Here is a 17,215-nt window from a genome sequence, read left to right as displayed (position 1 = left end):
ACTCATTCACAAAAAGATACAGGAGGAGGGGAGAGACACTCGTTTCCCCTTCCATTAGTATTCAAGGCATCACACGGACCACGGATGGAAAAAATCCCCATTCTTCTCACGGTGTACAAAACCCAAGCTGGGCAGCTTGCCACTGAAACACTCCCCTCTGCCAGGGGTTTGCGGGAACAGAATGAGTGCCATCTGCAACCAATCCTTCCTCAGTAATCAGAGCGACAGAAATTGGGGCGGTGGGGGGGGGGGAGCGATGGGAGAGATACCAGTTGCTAAGGTAGGCGAGACTCTGGTTGGAAAAGCCGCCCCCTCCCCCTCCTATTGTGGAACACATTTTCACATCTGAAAAGAGCCCCATAAAAGCAACTGCAGAAGGCTTAAAATAACACACACACACCCCATGAGGTTTACCCCCAATAGATTACTGAATCCCACAGAAGGGACAGATGCTTCCTTTCTCTGCCCTACAAAACACGCTCCCGGCACAAACGCACAGCACTGAGCTCTCTCCCCCACCCAGGCAATAAGGCAAACGCACTGGACGCAAAAAGATGATGTCTTGGGGCATTTGACTGAGCTGATGTAGCTCATTCTTTCAGGTGCCACTAGGGATCACTCCCCAAAGTACCTTTCCCCCAAAGAGAACAGTGGTGACTTCAGTGAAGATGCACTCTCAGGGACTCATAAAACAAAGGCAGCCTTACCTCGAGACAATGTGAAGCAGCAGGTAAATGCACCAGGGTGCCACTATGGGTGACAGGGTGGGAAACAGATCTCAACGAGAAGGGCTAACCCACCTCCGCCAAACACACCGAAAGGGTGCTCTTGGGAAGCTGCCCTTCATTTCAATGGAACTGGCGCAGCAGACCCTTCTGAGGGTCGCACCCCCACCCCTGACACCTGAGGCACCGACATGCTTTGACTCGACGGGAAAGTTTCGTCCCAACCGCCCCAAAACAGATGAGCTCCGCTGGGAGAAGTGGAGGCCTTCCCCAGGCCCTGAAAATGGCCTCCTCCCCCACCTGCTCCGTCCAGGGCCCCCCCAGAAAGTCAGCGCCCCCTCTGGAGCCCTCCCCCCAGAGCCCCCCAGAGCAGCCTTCGAAGCCCCCCCCCCCCCCCGCGAAACGACGGAGCTGACCCACCAGGCCCGGGGCGCACGAGGGCGGGCAGGCGACACTTGGCCACGATGAGGTCGAGCGGCAGCGGCGGTCCCGGGCTCCACGCCACGCGCCCCAGCGCCGCCGCCAGCCTCTCCATGCTGGCCGCCCGCCCCGTCGCAGCGGCATCGCCCTCAGCCTCGCCCGCTCCGGCCGGGCACCCGCTCGGCAGCCCCGGCCACGACGCCCCTCCGCCGCCGCCGCCGCCGCCGCTCGTGGGGCCGCTCCAGCCGAGGAGGGCGGCGTCCGCCCCGTCCAGCCGCAGGGCCCGCTCCCGGGCTCGGCGCCCCGGCGCGCAAGCGGCAGGCTGCTCGTCCCCCGGCTGGCACCATCCCCGCCTCCGTCCCTCGCCCGCCTTTGCCGGCTGCTCGGGCCCGCCCCCGGAGGGTGGGACGGCCCGGCGGCGCTCACACGCCCCTTCGAGGCAGCCGGCCAGACGCCTTCGGGGCCCCGGCCTGCCGCCGTGGCCCCGCGGGAGGCCTCTCAGCAGACACGGGCCACTTCGCCCTCCCGCTAGCGGCATCGCCCACTGCTTTCGCCCACGAACAGCTTCGGCCTCCGGGCACGGAACGGTGACTCGGTCAGAGGCACAACGCTCAGCCTTTCGGAAGTCAGGCAAGGAATGCCGCGGCATCTCTGTAAATGGGATCACTTTACTGAGCCGATGGTACCCATGCAGAGATGCGGGCGAATGACCAGACCCAGAGTCACAGTTGTGGGCCCATTCATAAAGGAGGATGCTCGCTGTGTCTCTGCATGTGTCATCACTGTGGTCTTCTTGGACTATGAATTAATATGACTGGAAAGCTAAAGATGCCAGTGACATGGTAATCAATCATTACCTTGTTTCTGCAAGGTGTAGGTTTCTACCCTGTTGACTTATGTTTCATCTGTAGTTTTAAAAGAATAAGAAGGATTTCTAGCCCCCCTCTTCTCTCCTGTAAGAGACTCAGAGGGGCTTACAAACTCCTTTCCCCTCCTCTCCCCACAACAAACACTTTGTGAGGTAGGTGGGGCTGAGGGCATCCCAAAGAGCCCAAGGTCACCCAGCTGGAATGTAGGAGTGCGGAAACACACCTGATTCACCAGATAAGAGTTTCTGGCGCATGTACAGGGGTGTGGAATCAAACCCAGTTCTCCAGATGGATTGGCTCTACAAAGGAAACCACAGCCCTCAGTTTGCAGGACCTGCGCAAGGCTGTTGATGATGGGATGTTCTGGAGGTCTTTAATTAAGTTGGAAGTGACTTAATGTGTTCTGGGAGGGGAGATGCTGCTGCCAGCTGTCAGTTTGCAGCCAGGATCTTCAGTCTTTGCTTACCTGTGTGGCCTGCATTGTCTGTGCATCCTTTGAAGTGCAGGGGTGGTGGTGGTGGTTGTGACAGGAGGTGGGATACAGGCAAGGCTCCTGAGCAGACTAGTGCTAGCAACATGCTTATGTGTGTTCTCATGCTTGGCTGTTCCTGCAAAATATCTTTTTGGAGGCAATGGATTGAAAGGTTTTCCTGACATGGAACTAAATACCAGCCATCTGACAACTGCTGCAGATCATACTGGCATTAGACAGACAGCTAGAAGGACTGATTTAAATGTTGGCAGCCCTACATGCCCTATATCACTTGAATTGTGTGTGATCTCGTAGAGAGTTTATATAGTGCTTTGGAGAGTTGTGAATGGACGCGAGCTTAGTCAATGTTCTAAACTGAGAGCAAAGGACTCTTTCCTCCCAGTTTGTGTTGGATGTTTTCATTTGGCCCAGTCCCTGTTTCAAAAAGAGACAGTATCCAACTCAGAGCCTTCAAAGCTGGGAATGATCCAGATGTGGTCTTCTCCTCTGCTCTGTTGCTCTTCATGGTGTTCAGCCCTTAAAGCGATATCGTATCACCTGCAAAGCCCTTCACCGCCTTGAAAATTAATATCTATAGGACCACTTCTTCTGCTATGCTCCACCAGGACTCCACTCACCCAAGCCACCACTGCATGAAAGTGTGAGATTGACATGCATACTTTATAGCAGTGGTTCTCAACCTTCCTAGTGCCGCAACCCTTTAATACAGTTCCTCATGTTGTGGTGACCCCCAACCCTAACATTTATCCATTTTATAGATGGAGAATACTGTGAAAGGGTCGTTTGACCACCAAAGGGGTCCCGACCCACAGGTTGAGAACCACTGCTTTATAGACATGCTTTCTTTGATGTGGCTCTCACCTTGTGGAATGACCAGGTTGAGGAACTCAGGAGTCTACATTTCTGCGAACTGTTAAACTGAATTGTTCAGAACTCGGGAGGAAATGTTTATAATGGGGGGAAGAAGAGGAGGAGGAGGAAAAGGAGAAGGATGATGATGATGAGTAGTTTGGATTTATGCCCCCTTTTCTCTCCTGTAGTGGCTTACAAACTCCTTTCCCTTCCTTTCCCCACAACAGACACCTTGTGAGGTAGGTGGGTTCACCAGATAAGACTTCGCCACTCATGTGGAGGAGTGGAGAATCAAACCTGGTTCCCCAGATTAGAGTCCACCTGCTCTTAACCACTACACCAAGCTTGCTATAAGACTACAGAATAATGTAAGGGCCCCAGTCCTTTTAAGACTGTGGGCATTTTGAGAATTCTGACCCAGCATGCTGGGCACAGCCACCAACCAGCCACCTCAGCAGGCAGAGCCAGCCCAAACACAGCTGCTGCAGCCTGACTTCTGTCATGAAGATCCTTGTGTTGTGGTGGCAGCTGTGCCAAAGCAACATTTTTTTTAAAAAACTGAACTATCACTCAGAGGCGTATCTAGGAAAAATGTAGCCTGGTGCAAAATCTGAGTCCCCCCCCCTCCCCCATATGGGCAGCCGCCCTCCCCACCATGACCAAACAACTTTTTTGCACTGGGGGGAGGATTTTCTGCCCCCCATGTGACTAAAAGGCCACAGCCTGGGGACATTTGACCCCAATATGTTCCCCTGGGCGGTACACCCCTGCTATCGCTTGAACCTCCAGTGATGAACCAGGATCCTTGCAGGGCAACAGCCTGCTCTGGCACCACCATTGGGGGGGGGCAGGAAGGAGTGGGCAGGCCCCATAGCACCCATAGGTATCACACTGGGAACTCCTATTATAATAGAATGGTTTAGTTTGGTGCTTTTACAAGGGGGGCAGGATTGTAATTCATTCTACTGTTCACTGTATGTATTATCTTGCTGTTTCTGCTATGGTTTATTACTTTAGCAATTCTGCTTTTGCGCTATTTATGGGATATGACTGATACAGTTTTGGCATTATTTCTAACATTTGTTATTGTAGTCTTATTGTATTTTGTTACATGTCTCCTGCTATTTGAATGCATTGTCTCACATTGTATAATCCCTGTATAAAGGCCTGCTTCAGGGACCTGAGGAACCGGAGGGGCTCCAAGGACTCACGGATCCTTCAAACCGGCAACAAACATGCCTGCTAGTTATCTAATTTGCAGTGACTAGCCTTTTAACAGTCCATGGCGGGACAATCAGCTGGGAAGCAACCTGGAACCAGGAGGAGGGTCACATCTCATGGTAATTCCAGGCGGAATGGAGATACCAAAGAGGTGGTCTCAGGACAGGCCCTTCATGAGGCAAAAGGAAAATGGCCACCTTGAGCCTGACTTGTTCGACAGGGTGGGGTATAAATGAATAAGTTGAAAGGAGCCGGGCCAGGAAAAAGGAGGAGAACAAAGGTTAAGAAAAAACCCTCTTGTCTCACTGAGACCTGTGGGAGATTTGCTGGACTTGGGCAGGTCTTCCACAGTGACCTATAAAGAAACCATTAAATACCTCTGGTAGTCATAAGTAGTATTAGCAGAATAAATCCCAGAAACCTTTGTAAGCACAAACTCTGTGCCCCCCTCCCCTCTGACACTGGGATGATCCTGGAGTTAGACTTGCCTTACTAGGAGGAGTTATATTTCCAATTTTGGAATGGATAAGGCTCATGTAGCCCTTTGTCTCTGAAGGCATCTTTTGTAATTAAACGCTGATCAGTCAGGGCCTGTTTGCTGTCTCACTGGCATGGACTGGTGTGTGTGTGAGCTACCATCTGGTTTATTTTTCATGGGAGGAAAGCATCAGGGGAAAACACATCAGAAGAGCCCAGTTGTCTCAGATTAGTGGTCATCAAGTCCAGCTTTTGGTTTCCTAGAGTGGCTAGGCAGAAACTCCTTGGAAGTCTACAAGCCAGGCATGAAAGTAGCAGCTCCCCCCCCCAAAAAAATATTTGTCCTTTCACAAATGATATTTGAAGATATAATGCTTCTGAACACAGAAGTCCCTACAGGGCTGATCACAACTGCTAGACAATGAATTGTGTCCAGCCCCATTTTAGAAACAGTTTAAGCTAGAGGCCAGCATCAAAGCTTGTAGCAGTGAATTCCATGTATTAATTAAATACTCTATTTTATCTGAGTAAAATACTCTATTTCATCTGTCCTATTCTGTCAATTAATTTAGTGCCCCCAAGTCTGATATATTATGAAACAGGAAGAAGAAATTCTTGCAATCGAGCAGGCATACTTCTACAAATCTCTATTACCTTTCCCCTTCAACAATCATTTTTCTCTTAAGTAACAAGACCTCAAATCCCTTTGCCTTCATTTTGGGTTGTACCTTTCCAGCTCTGTGATTTAAAAAAGAGAAGTTTAGCCAGAATTATACGGGTGGCCACACTGTAGACCACACAGGAGTCCACAACCATTTTGATCTTGCAGACACCTTTGGAATTTTCAGCAGTGATGGTGGGCAACACCCCAAAATGTCTGCCAGAATAGGTGGAGCCAAACCCAAAATGTCAGCCTTAGGAGGCAGATCCAAACATGATACCTCCTCCCCACCACTTTGGGAAAAAATTGCAGAAGAGGAATAAAAGGAAGGAAGGAAGGAAGGAAGGAAGGAAGGAAGGAAGGAAGGAAGGAAGGAAGGAAGGAAGGAAGGAAGGAAGGAAGGAAGGAAGGAAGGAAGGAAGGAAGGAAGGAAGGAAGGAAGGAAGGAAGGAAGGAAGGAAGGAAGGAAGGAAGGAAGGAAGGAAGGAAGGAAGGAAGGAAGGAAGGAAGGAAGGAAGGAAGGAAGGAAGGAAGGAAGGAAGGAAGGGATCTAATTAACTAAGGAAAGCCTGGGTGTCCCAGTGCCTGTGGTTACTATTGCAGCTGTAGAAAACCCTTTCGTTTGAATGAGGTCAGCTAAGAATAAGCCCTGCTTTACAATGGCCCCACCCACTTTCTGAAGAGCTTGGCAGGCATCAAGGAAAGTAATGGCAACACCATGGCGTCCATGGGTATCATATTGGGGAACCCTGGTGTAGATTGTTTCAAGGGTATTACAATACATGATTTTATTTTCATTCTCCTAATGCTTCTGGAACATGGAATCTGCCTTCTTCACTGCTTTCTATGCGCTGAATGAAGATTTTCATTGAGCTGACCACCATGACCCCAAGAACTTTTTCTGGTTAGTTACGTCTTCCAATGCTTACTCATTTTTTTCTTTTCTTTCAGATGCTGCTTCATGGATGCTATGACTATAGGATCATCTATAAGAAGAAGAGTTGGATTTATATCCGCCCTTTCTCTCCTATAGGAGACTCAAAGGAGCTTACAAACTTCTTTCCCTTCACACCCTCACAACAAACACCCTGTGAGGTAGGTGGGGCTGAGAGCTCTGAAGAACTGTGACTAGCCCAAGGTCACCCAGCTGGCATGGGTTGGAATGCACAGACTAATCTGAATTCCCCAGATAAGCCTCCACAGCTCAGGTGGCAGAGCGGGAAATCAAACCTGGTTCCTTCAGATTAGAGTACACATGTTCTTAACCACTATGCCACTGGTGCTGATAAACAAATTAAATTGATGTATTCTCAAAGGCTTTCACAGCAAGATTCAACTGGTTGTTGTGGGTTTTCAGGGCTGTGTGGCTGTGGTCTGGTAGATCTTGTTCCTAACGTTTCGCCTGCATCTGTGGCTGGCATCTTCAGAGGTGTATCACAGAGGGAAGTCTGTTACACACTGTGTCTAGTGAGAAGGGAATGTTAGTGGGGTTTATATCGTCCATGTCCCAGGGTGGGGAATCAATCAGTAAGTGTTTGGGTGGAACTTGCTATTCAAATGTGTGGTTGACTGCATTGTAATGCGGGTAGGGTTTTTCAGTCCAGGGTGTGATTCGCATTTGCATTCCCTGGAGCAGCAACAGTCTTAGTGAATGCAAATCCTGTGTCTGGGTGGAGTCAAATTTAATTGACCTGGTCCTAATCAGTGGTGTGAGGCAGAAAATGTTCCAAAATGGAAAATGTTCTGATGCTATAGTTTTCTGTAGAAAAATGTCTGTCCCACAGATGTAAATAATAGTCTGTTTATCTATACTTGCCACTGCTGCAAATAAATCATGTTAGATGGGATAGATGTGGAGTATGAAAGAATGGAAACACACACACTCACACAGCTTGTACATTGTACAGGCTTGTATTTGCCTTCTGTTAACATTAAGTGCTTACATTATTATTTAAAATTAAATCAGAAATAATTCCCAGAACACCCACATCACAAGTTTTAATACACATCTTGAGGGGAGATTCCATTGTTTACTTCTCTGTTGGGATCACGAACCATTATGACTTAGCCAATTACTGATTTATAAAAAGCCCCTTGATTCTTATCTCAGACGGAATATATTTTATTTTCCTTTTTTAATCTAAAGGAGGGTTAGGGTTCTGTATGATTCAGAACCTTACATGCTTACTTTTCAATCACTGTAAATGTATTGCTTCACTGATTGCTCACTATCCTTTGTGAAGCTGTTCCCACCCACTCAGCAAGGACTCTGGCAGAAGAGAGTCGCCACTTGTGTTTTATCCTTGCAAGACAAGGAGATACTGCTTGGGATTGCTTTACCTATTAATATATCTCATTCTCAACTTGGCCCCATATGTGGATACTTAGATCTGGAGTTAGGGGCCATGAACAAACAAGACTGATCTTTCTACAAAAAGACCCAGGGTTGCTGAAACATCTGAAATCTGAAAAACAACCACCAATTAATAGAAGCAGCACTTTTAGCTTTAAGAACCAAATGCCCTCAGTGGGCCATTCCTAGGCAACCACAACAGCATTGCCAATGAAAGCCTTGGTCCCTGTCACTAAAAGGCAGGGCTGTTTTGGCCTACCATCCATCCATATATATCCATCCATCTCATCCATCCATCCACCTACTCCATCCATCCCCATCTCCATCCATCCATCCCCATCCATCCATCCATCCATCCATCCATATCTATCCATCCATCCATCCATCCATCCATCCATCCATATCCATCCATCCATCCATCTCCATCCATCCATCCATCCATCCATCCATCCATCCATCCATCCATCCATCCATCCATCCATCCATCCATCCATCCATCCATCCATCCATCCATCCATCCATCCATCCATCCATCCATCCATCCATCCATCCATCCATCCATCCATCCATCCATCCATCCATCCATATCCATCCATCCATCCATCCATCCATCCATCCATCCATCCATCCATATCCATCCATCCATCCATCCATCCATCCATCCATCCATCCATCCATCCATCCATCCATCCATCCATCCATCCATCCATCCATCCATCTATTTATTTAAGTGTACATATCCTGTTTTTCCTCATGGTTCAAGGCAGCTTTCAATATTAGTTAAGAATATTTTCATGCTGGCCGCCCGCCAGAATATTTTCAGTGAGAAGCAAACAGTCAACCTCAGATCTTTTCCACCTGCACTCCCCCTTTGAGGGTGGACTCATCTGGGTTAGGCTCTGCAGCAACCACTTAAGAACATAAGAAAGAGCCTGCTGGATCAGACCAGAGTCCATCTAGTCCAGCACTCTGCTACTCGCAGTGGCCCACCAGATGCCTTTGGGAGCTCACATGCAGGATGTGAAAGCAATAGCCTTCTGCTGCTCCTGCTGCTCCTGAGCACCTGGTCTGCTAAGGCATTTGCAATCTGAGATCAGGGAGGATCAAGATTGGTAGCCAAAGATCGACTTCTCCTTCATAAATCTGTTCAAGCCCCTTTTAAAGCTTGGGACTTCCTACCATTCCACTTGAGTGCCTCACCAACCTAGGCTGCCTGCTACTTTTCAGTAGCAGTCACCACACAAAAGCCACTGTGGTGTAGTGGTTTCAGACTAGAATCTGGGAGACCCAAGTTCAAATCCCCATTCTGCTGTGGAAGCTCATTGGATAACATTGAGCTAGTCTCACACATGCAGCCTATCCTATCTCACAGGATTGCTGTGAGAATAAAATGAAGAGAAGAATGCTGCAAGCTGCTTGGCAAGCCCATAGTAGAGAAAGATGAGGTACAAATGCAGTAAATAATAAATATAGCTGAAGATGAGGGGGTAGATAAAAGACTGGTGGGTGGATAAGGGAAAAAAAGAAGCATGGGAAAGACATAAGGGTTGCCAGTAGGTCAAAAAGAAGAAATAATGTGAGGAACGGGATACAGAGGCAAATGCCCAGCCACTGGAACCAAGCAGGCTTTTCTCAGGAAGAGATTGCCAGGGGGAGAGACAGCTGAAGGCAGCAAGGAACATGAAGGTCAGGGACAGTCTATGGGGGCTTTCAGGGCAAGGAAAGAGAAAATAGTGGTGGAGGGGGAAATGAGATGCCCCCTGCAAGTCCTTGTAGATTCTCTACTTGTTGCTTACATTTTCTTGTTCTTTTCAACAGTACAAATTAAAGGACATAGTCAAACCCACAAAAATAAAGCTGTTTGGAACAGACCAATAAGCACAACACACCAGTGTGGTGGTTAGTGTCTCAGCCTACAATCCTGGGACCAGAGTCCGAATTCCCACTCTGGTATACAGGTTTGCTGGATGACCTTGGACCATTCACACCCTCTCAGCTTACCCTACATCACAGAATAATTATGAAGATCAAATGGAGGAAGGGAGCACACTGTAAGCCACTCTGGATTCCTGTGGAGAGAAAAGTGGGTTATCAACAGAGTAAATAAACAGATCTTGCCCTCAATACTACCACTGTTTGACAGCTGTTGTTCTCCCACCCTCTCCTGTTGGAGGATCTCATTTTGCCTTGATTCATGTTAGTTTAATTTCCTCAGAGCTTACCCAAAAGTTGAGTTTGCTAAAGCAAAGCAAATCACTTTGCAAGACAACACATGCAACTTTGCAGAACCCAAGCTGCTTGTTGCTTGTAAGACCTCAGGCTCTCTTCTGATCTACTTCTGGTGTAGATCTTGTCAATAAATTGTATTTTCTGTGTTAAGGAGGAGACACCTAGGATGGAGAGTACAAAATAGTATATGAAATCTATATTTCCATTTTAAGATGCCCCCTTCCTCCCTATATTTTTCATATGGTTGGTGGTATTTGAATGGTTAGCTCCATAACTGAAGGGGAATATTGTCCATGGGTTGCTCCTTGCTCTAAAAGGTGTTTGCTGTTGGTGAGGTTTACCAGTTTGACAGCAAGATTGTTAACTGAATTAGGATGAAATCAATTGGATACAAGTTTGAAAACTGAAGAAATATCCTAATCCTACAATGACTTTGCCTCACTACCAAATTTTCATGGTTTTGTGATGAGATTGGGGTCTGTGGTTTCTATATTAGAGAGTGTGGTTTAGAGGAAGATTTGAAACCCCATTAACATTCCATTTAAAAAAATTAAATCATGGCCAGATGCAAACGTTTGCCTTGTGATAAATTTAATTGTACCACCCTCTGCTGGCTAACAGAGGTTCTGCAGGCAGAAAGAATGAGCCTGGCTGAAATTTTATTGGTCAGGCTCTGTTGAAACCAATAGAACTTACTCTTAACAATAAATAGATCTCTGGGTCAGAGCATTGGAGGGCATGGGATGAATTTAGAAATGCAACTGAAATAGAAATCATAATAGGAAGATAATTATGCAGCTGAAATGGAAATCTTCTAGAGAAATGTATTTGATGGTACAAGTGAAGTGGAGCCAGCCAATGTCGGTATGACAGATCACTTGAATCCTATGTACATCAGTGCAAGTTCTCTTGCAGAAAAGGAAGATGCAAGCTCAAGGAATATGTAATAGATTCTTCTGTCCGATTTCCAGACTATCTTCCTTGCATTGGGGCAGCACATTGAAAAGCATTTAAAAACTAAAAGAAAAATCAAATAACAGCTGCTTAAGAACCACAACATTTAACTTTTGGGCTCAATAGCCACCAACTGGGAAGGGGGAAATCAGCATTTGTCTGTGGTGTACACAAGGACTGATGTGTGCTCTGTGGTCTTGTGTTCTCTCCAAAAGGGTATTCAGACAATGAAGTGTGAAAACGTGGTAGTTTCCCTTGTGGTCATCAAAATTGTCCTTTATGAAGACTATATCATCCGGAGGAACCAAGTCAGAGCCTTGGAGAATGGCTTAATCATGGCCCATGGATAAATGTTTGCTCTGACCTGTTATCAGCCCCCACTACAGTTTCTACATGCACTCCCAGTACAAAAGCTGCTGAAATCTTCCAGAGAACGTGGATGGGACCTTGCTTTTCCATTCCACAGGAACTAAAGCTCCTAGCAGAAAAATCGCAAATGCACAGAAATAGTTGTATGCAAAGTCAGGGCTGGAGGAGAGGGCAGGGCACACAACATCTGTGGGGGAAAACCACCCTAAAAAATGGCACATCCCATCCTTCTATACAAATCCATATCAGTTGCTCCCACAGTAGAAGAGTTGGGTTTTACACCCTGCTGTTCTCCACTTTTAAGCAGCTTCCAATTGTCTTACCTTTCCCCTTCCCACAAGAGACACCTTGTAAGGTAGGTGGGTCTGAGAGAGCTCGAAGAGTACGGTGACTAGCCCAAGGTCACCCAGCAGGCTGCATGTGAAGGAGTGGGCAAACAAATCAGGTTCACCGGATCAGAGTCCACCGCTCTTAACCATTATGCCACGCTGGCTCTAAGGACTCTGAAAACAGCACTCCAGACTAGGCAACTTACATGACACAGGCAAACAAGAAGAGAAACGGTTCTTTCAAATTGCCCGTTTTTGAGTCCAACTAGTTATTTGTAGAGAATAAGGTGTTTCCACCTTGTCTTTGCTATTATTACAATGGCCCCTCTATTATTTTCTTTCCGGCAGTTCTGACACACTGTTGACAAAGAATTGGTTTGTTTACATTATTTTGGGGAAGAGATGCAAATATTTGCTCTTTATTGTCTGCTGCTTTTTTAAATGCCTTGAAGAAATCTAGGATTTCATCCTTCACACGAGATAAACATAAGACAACTTTTACCCTGTGGCTGGAAGAAGCCATTGTAAGCAGAAAGAAGGAACTAACCACCTTATAGCCATAATGCCGCAAATTCTGAACGTTTCCTCTAAGTTTTTTAAATCATCACAATAATTTAAAAACAAACAAACACTAGGCTAGGTCCCAGTGGGACAAAATGGCAGGAAGAGACTCCTCCAGAGATAGATGACCCTTCTAGAAGGCAAAGTTGCACTTCAAAGTATGCATCAAGGATACAAACAGTGCAGTCCTCTCACCCCAATGGGCAGCTTAGGGAATCTACTGAGAGTCATTTTTAGTTGCTCATATCTCCAAAGGGAGAGAGGATATGGAAGACACAAGGCCTGCTGAACAGGACAGGGGTGAATGCTCCCACTAAATATCAGAAGTCAAGAATATACAGCAAAGTCTGAACCCCAGCTTCCTTACTCACATTACAGCATTCTGAACTTTTACAAATCTCTCTAGGCAAAATGCCTACAGTATTTCTCCATAAATTTGCAAAACTTTCACTGAAAGTACACCACTCAGGTATACTACTTAGTTATGCTGAAAATTGTAGTTATAGACCGGTTTTGATGTGGAAGTGATAGACGTATACTGTGAACTTAAGGAACACTGGCATTCCACAAATCCACTGTTTGTGGATTAGGGACTTCTTGTCTGGACGTTCCCAGAGGGTTAGACTGGGAAATCGGGTTTCCTCAGTTCTTACTCTAAATATGGGAACGCCACAGGGCTGTGTGTTGAGTCCTTTATTGTTCACCCTTTATACATATGATTGTACCCGTCTATCATAGTAACACCATTATCAAATTTGCCAATGACACAACGGTGGTGGGGCTCATCTCTGGAGGGGATGAGTCTGCCTATCGGAGTGAGGTGGACTGATTGCTCTCATGGTGCAGGGAAAATAACCTGGTTCTTAATACTAACAAGACAAAGGAGCTTATAGTGGACTATAGAAGGAATAGCTTAGAAATTCAGCCCTTGACTATAAATGGAAATCAAGTAGAGCGGGTGGCTAGTTTTAAATTTCTGGGTGTTATGATTAAAGAGGACTTGACTCCAAAGTATCTAGACTGGTTGGCAGGGAGTTAAGAAGGCCCAGCAAAGACTACTGTACCTGGTCTGAGATTTTTAAGGAAACAACAACTGGATGGAAAACTCCTGAAAAGTGTCCTTTTACTTGTGCTATAGTGTCTCTTTAACCTACCAGCATCTGTGTATGGTTCTCCAGTTGCACAGTGGCAGATAGGAAGGCACTCCAAAGGGTGATCACTACTGCACAGAGGATTATCGGCTGCCCTCTCCCCTCCTTGGAAGAACTCTATAATTCCCGAAGCCTAAAGAAAGCCCAAAATATTCTGAGACCCGTCTCATCCAGCACACTCTCTTTTTGAACTGTTACCATCTGGCAGACGATACAGGTCTATAAAAACTAGGACAAAGAGGCTTAGAGACAGCTTCTACTCTAGAGCTGTGGCTATGCTGAACTCCATGGCTTCGTGTTGATGTGTTTGGGGCTGTGTAGGGATGGGTGGAGGAAGGGGAAAGTGAGGATGGGATATGAGTCTGAAATTGTGTGCATCGAGGAATGCTGCTGTAAATTTTGTTGTGCGTGCACAATGACAATAAAAAATGCTTATGCTTATTCGTCAGCTTTGCAGCTTACCCTGCCTATGAGTAAATATGGTCGGTGTGATGAAGAAGTGATGGGCACAGTTTCTAGGCACAGTTGTCAATAGTACAGTGCTGTCAATGGATTTTGTAATATGTTGTGGTTTAACATGTGGCTCTTCTGAACACCACTCCCCAGTATGGGACTCATGTGAAAGTGGGTGAACCGTGGGTGAACCTTGCTTAATAGGATTTCTGGTAGGCAGGTAGTTCCCACCTTGAAACCAGGTGAAGCCACCCAGAGGTGCAGGTCTCATGTCAAAGATGAAAGGTAATAGCAACTGTAAATATGACTGTGAGCGGCAAAGTGATTACTACTGCTCTAACAAAGAAATAGGAATAGGGATGTAGATGCTGATACTAGGAGACTGGTGCAGTTGCAGCTATTTCTCTCCCTCCTCTTGGGTTTGGTCTTGGAACAGAACTGAAATGTGTTTATAAGGAACGCTGTGATACTAGACAAATAAACAGGCATGCTCACATACTCTGAGAAATCAATGAGACTCCGATCACACTTCAATATCAACAGAAATAGACAAACTAGAAATATTTCAGTTTATTTAACTTGTTAAGTAGAATATGAATTTTTAGTGAGTAGTACCAGAAGAGTGGACTGTTTTTGTTTGTTTGTTTTGACTGCTTGGTGCTTAATGAACACAATTTTACAAAGGATCTCAAAGAGATACAGAAGGGCCACGCCCCAGGAAGAAAATGAGTGCATGTTTTAAACAGAGATTATACAAAAAAATGACTCGTACTCCATATTCCCTTTTTTGATAATGTTAGAAAGTGCAGGTCTGAAAAGGTAGTAATTCCTATTTACAATGCTAATCAGTACATCAATATGCAAGGAACAAAACTTGGCTGATTTGTCACCTCAAGTCCCAGCGTTTTGCCCCTTGCTTCAACAGCCACTCAGGTGGGAAAGGTTAGACAAGCACAGAATGACAGACTGCCAAGCACTAGAGAAAGGAGGGGAGTGTTCCTACACTGGTGACACCAGATCAAAGCTAGAGTTCCAAACACTTTCCTTTTATGAAAATCCATTCAGCATCACTGGCTGTGACAATTAGCAGAGGACCTTTCTTAAAAAACAAGTGCAAAAAGGTCCGCCTCAAGATAATCTCTGGAGCATGTTTTCTGGAGGGGAGGGGGGAAACTGCAAGAAAACTCTGTTGCGTGAGCCCTCCTGCCGTATGTGTAGGTGAACCAAGTGGCAGGAATAATGCTATCCCAGCAAGGCTCCCAATTTCAGCTTGAGTCTCAAGAGAAACGGCTCCTTCCCCTCTGATCCCAGCTCTGCAATATGTGAATTGTGAAGCCCCTTGTTTCAAGACAGGTGTCTCACTGATGACAGGAGAAGCAAAACACAAGCTGGAAAAGCCACTCACATAACCAAGCTCCCCCAACAGATAAAGCTTTTCTGTTTACCCCCCCCCCCCAACCAAAAAAACCATTTTATTTTTTGCTTACTATAGCATCCATTGAAAGAATTAACAATTGCCCATGGTTGTAAACAAGGGATTTTTTTATTATTATGAAGAACTTAACACAGAAGGAGAGCATTATGGGGGTGGTGATCATCTTACCCCTTTCTCCCCACCCAAATTTTAAATATTTTCTAGGCTACCAAGTCATCTGCCTGGAACAGCAAACAAGAGAACCAAATTCATATTTACTCATGTTGTTGATTTGGGAACCACATGGCATACATGAAGAAAGACAGCCACATCATCCTCCATAGAGAAAACTAATGCATGCAATTACCGCTTCCATTACCACAGACCCCAATGACTACGTGGGAAGGAAGGGAGGGGAAGGAATAGTAGTTGGTCTGACAGTTGCTAGACAAAGATTAGATACTTAATGTTTTACCTTAGAAAGCTAGATCAGTGCTTTGTATTTAATTGGGCATACATACTGTACTGCTGTCTCATAACATATCACACCATTTAAAAAAGAACACAAAACTGGCATGCAGGCAACAAAAAAGAAAGGGAGGGGGAAAGAAAAAGTGGTAGTGAGAAAGAAAATGGCAGCAGATACTGGTCAGAGATTAAGCCTCCAAGGAACAAGGAGACACCAAGCATGTTGGAATACCTTGCTCTATCCCCTTCGTCCTCAATTCACTACATCAATCACTGTAAAGTCATGGCAAGAGAGTTTAGGGCTGTTGTTTTTAAAATGTGGCATAATCTCCTGCTCATGCTTCAACCAGAATACAGAAAGGGGGAGGGGGGGAGAACCAAAGTTCCTTTCCACATAAGGCACAGGACAAAATAAACCCCATTTACATACTCAAGGCGAATGATTTTTTTTTTTCTGATGCAAATATAGTGACTTAAGCACATTATTCATAACAAAAACCCCACTGTTGTACAAAAGAAACTGTTAATGCTAAAGTTTTATTCTCATACAATTTGCAGGCTGGAGCTGAAATGATTTGCTCTAAGTTTTAATGTTAAGACCGGACTATAATACAACCAGAACGTGATGCTGAGTTGCAGCTGGTACATTTAAAAAAAAAAGAAAGGGAAAAAAAGGAATTGAGACATGATTTTCTTTTTAATACAGTTTGTTTCAAGAACGTTATAGTCAGCGAGCTCTCCTAAAACAGAAGAAGAATAAAGGGAGCCGTGTTAAGATGAGGAACAAAAAATATTTAAGGTTAAAATGGGCAAAGTGGTTTACTCCACAGCAAAAAGAGGAGGGGTGGTGGATGGCGCTTGGTGAGGGGAACACATTCAGCAACACTTGCTCTTCCAGCCTGTCACTCCTCCTCCACTGCTGATATCTACATTTTCACTGTTGGGCTCTTTTACAGGGGTCTACAACAAAGAAGCAACACAGAAGAGTTACTAGGCATCTCAAGATTCCAAAGCCATTTCTCAAACAAGTCAAGTGGAAGATAAGGATGTTCTTCAGAGCACTCAGGGTCGAGAATTTGTTTTACACTCTTAATGAAACAGGACAGTGGGGTTGGGTGAGCAGGGAGGTGGAAGCCATACTGAAATAATATGGTATTTTTAACTCAGAGACGTGTTCGCCTTTGTGCTGATTTCCAAGAGGTTTGGGGAACAATTA

General features: G+C 45.7%; 2 protein-coding genes and 1 long non-coding RNA gene across 3 annotated transcripts in view; 1 reads left to right on the top strand and 2 right to left on the bottom strand.

Moving 5' to 3' along the window:
* GAREM2 (GRB2 associated regulator of MAPK1 subtype 2) overlaps positions 1-1,476 on the bottom strand; it is a 38,483-nt gene extending 37,007 nt beyond the window's left edge. The window contains 1 exon segment of the mRNA XM_048516330.1: positions 1,146-1,476. Coding sequence (XP_048372287.1) covers positions 1,146-1,260 — 115 coding nt within the window. The 5' untranslated portion in view covers positions 1,261-1,476.
* Positions 1,477-1,602: 126 nt separating this feature from the next.
* LOC125443942 lies at positions 1,603-6,766 on the top strand. Its single transcript, XR_007246208.1, has 3 exons — positions 1,603-1,987; positions 4,525-4,699; positions 6,670-6,766. It is a non-coding gene; the product is annotated as an uncharacterized LOC125443942 (long non-coding RNA).
* An 8,875-nt stretch (positions 6,767-15,641) lies between these two features.
* The window catches only part of RAB10 (RAB10, member RAS oncogene family), a 41,783-nt gene continuing 40,209 nt past the window's right edge, over positions 15,642-17,215 (bottom strand). Inside the window, exon 6 of the mRNA XM_048516318.1 lies at positions 15,642-16,959. Coding sequence (XP_048372275.1) covers positions 16,876-16,959 — 84 coding nt within the window. The 3' untranslated portion in view covers positions 15,642-16,875. The remainder of the gene's footprint in view (positions 16,960-17,215) is intronic.

This window comes from Sphaerodactylus townsendi, linkage group LG01 (genome assembly GCF_021028975.2).
Source record: "Sphaerodactylus townsendi isolate TG3544 linkage group LG01, MPM_Stown_v2.3, whole genome shotgun sequence".
Classification (NCBI taxonomy): Eukaryota; Metazoa; Chordata; class Lepidosauria; order Squamata; family Sphaerodactylidae; genus Sphaerodactylus; species Sphaerodactylus townsendi.
The sequence above is the reverse complement of the archived record's forward strand: the minus strand, read 5'-3'. Positions and strand labels throughout refer to the sequence as shown.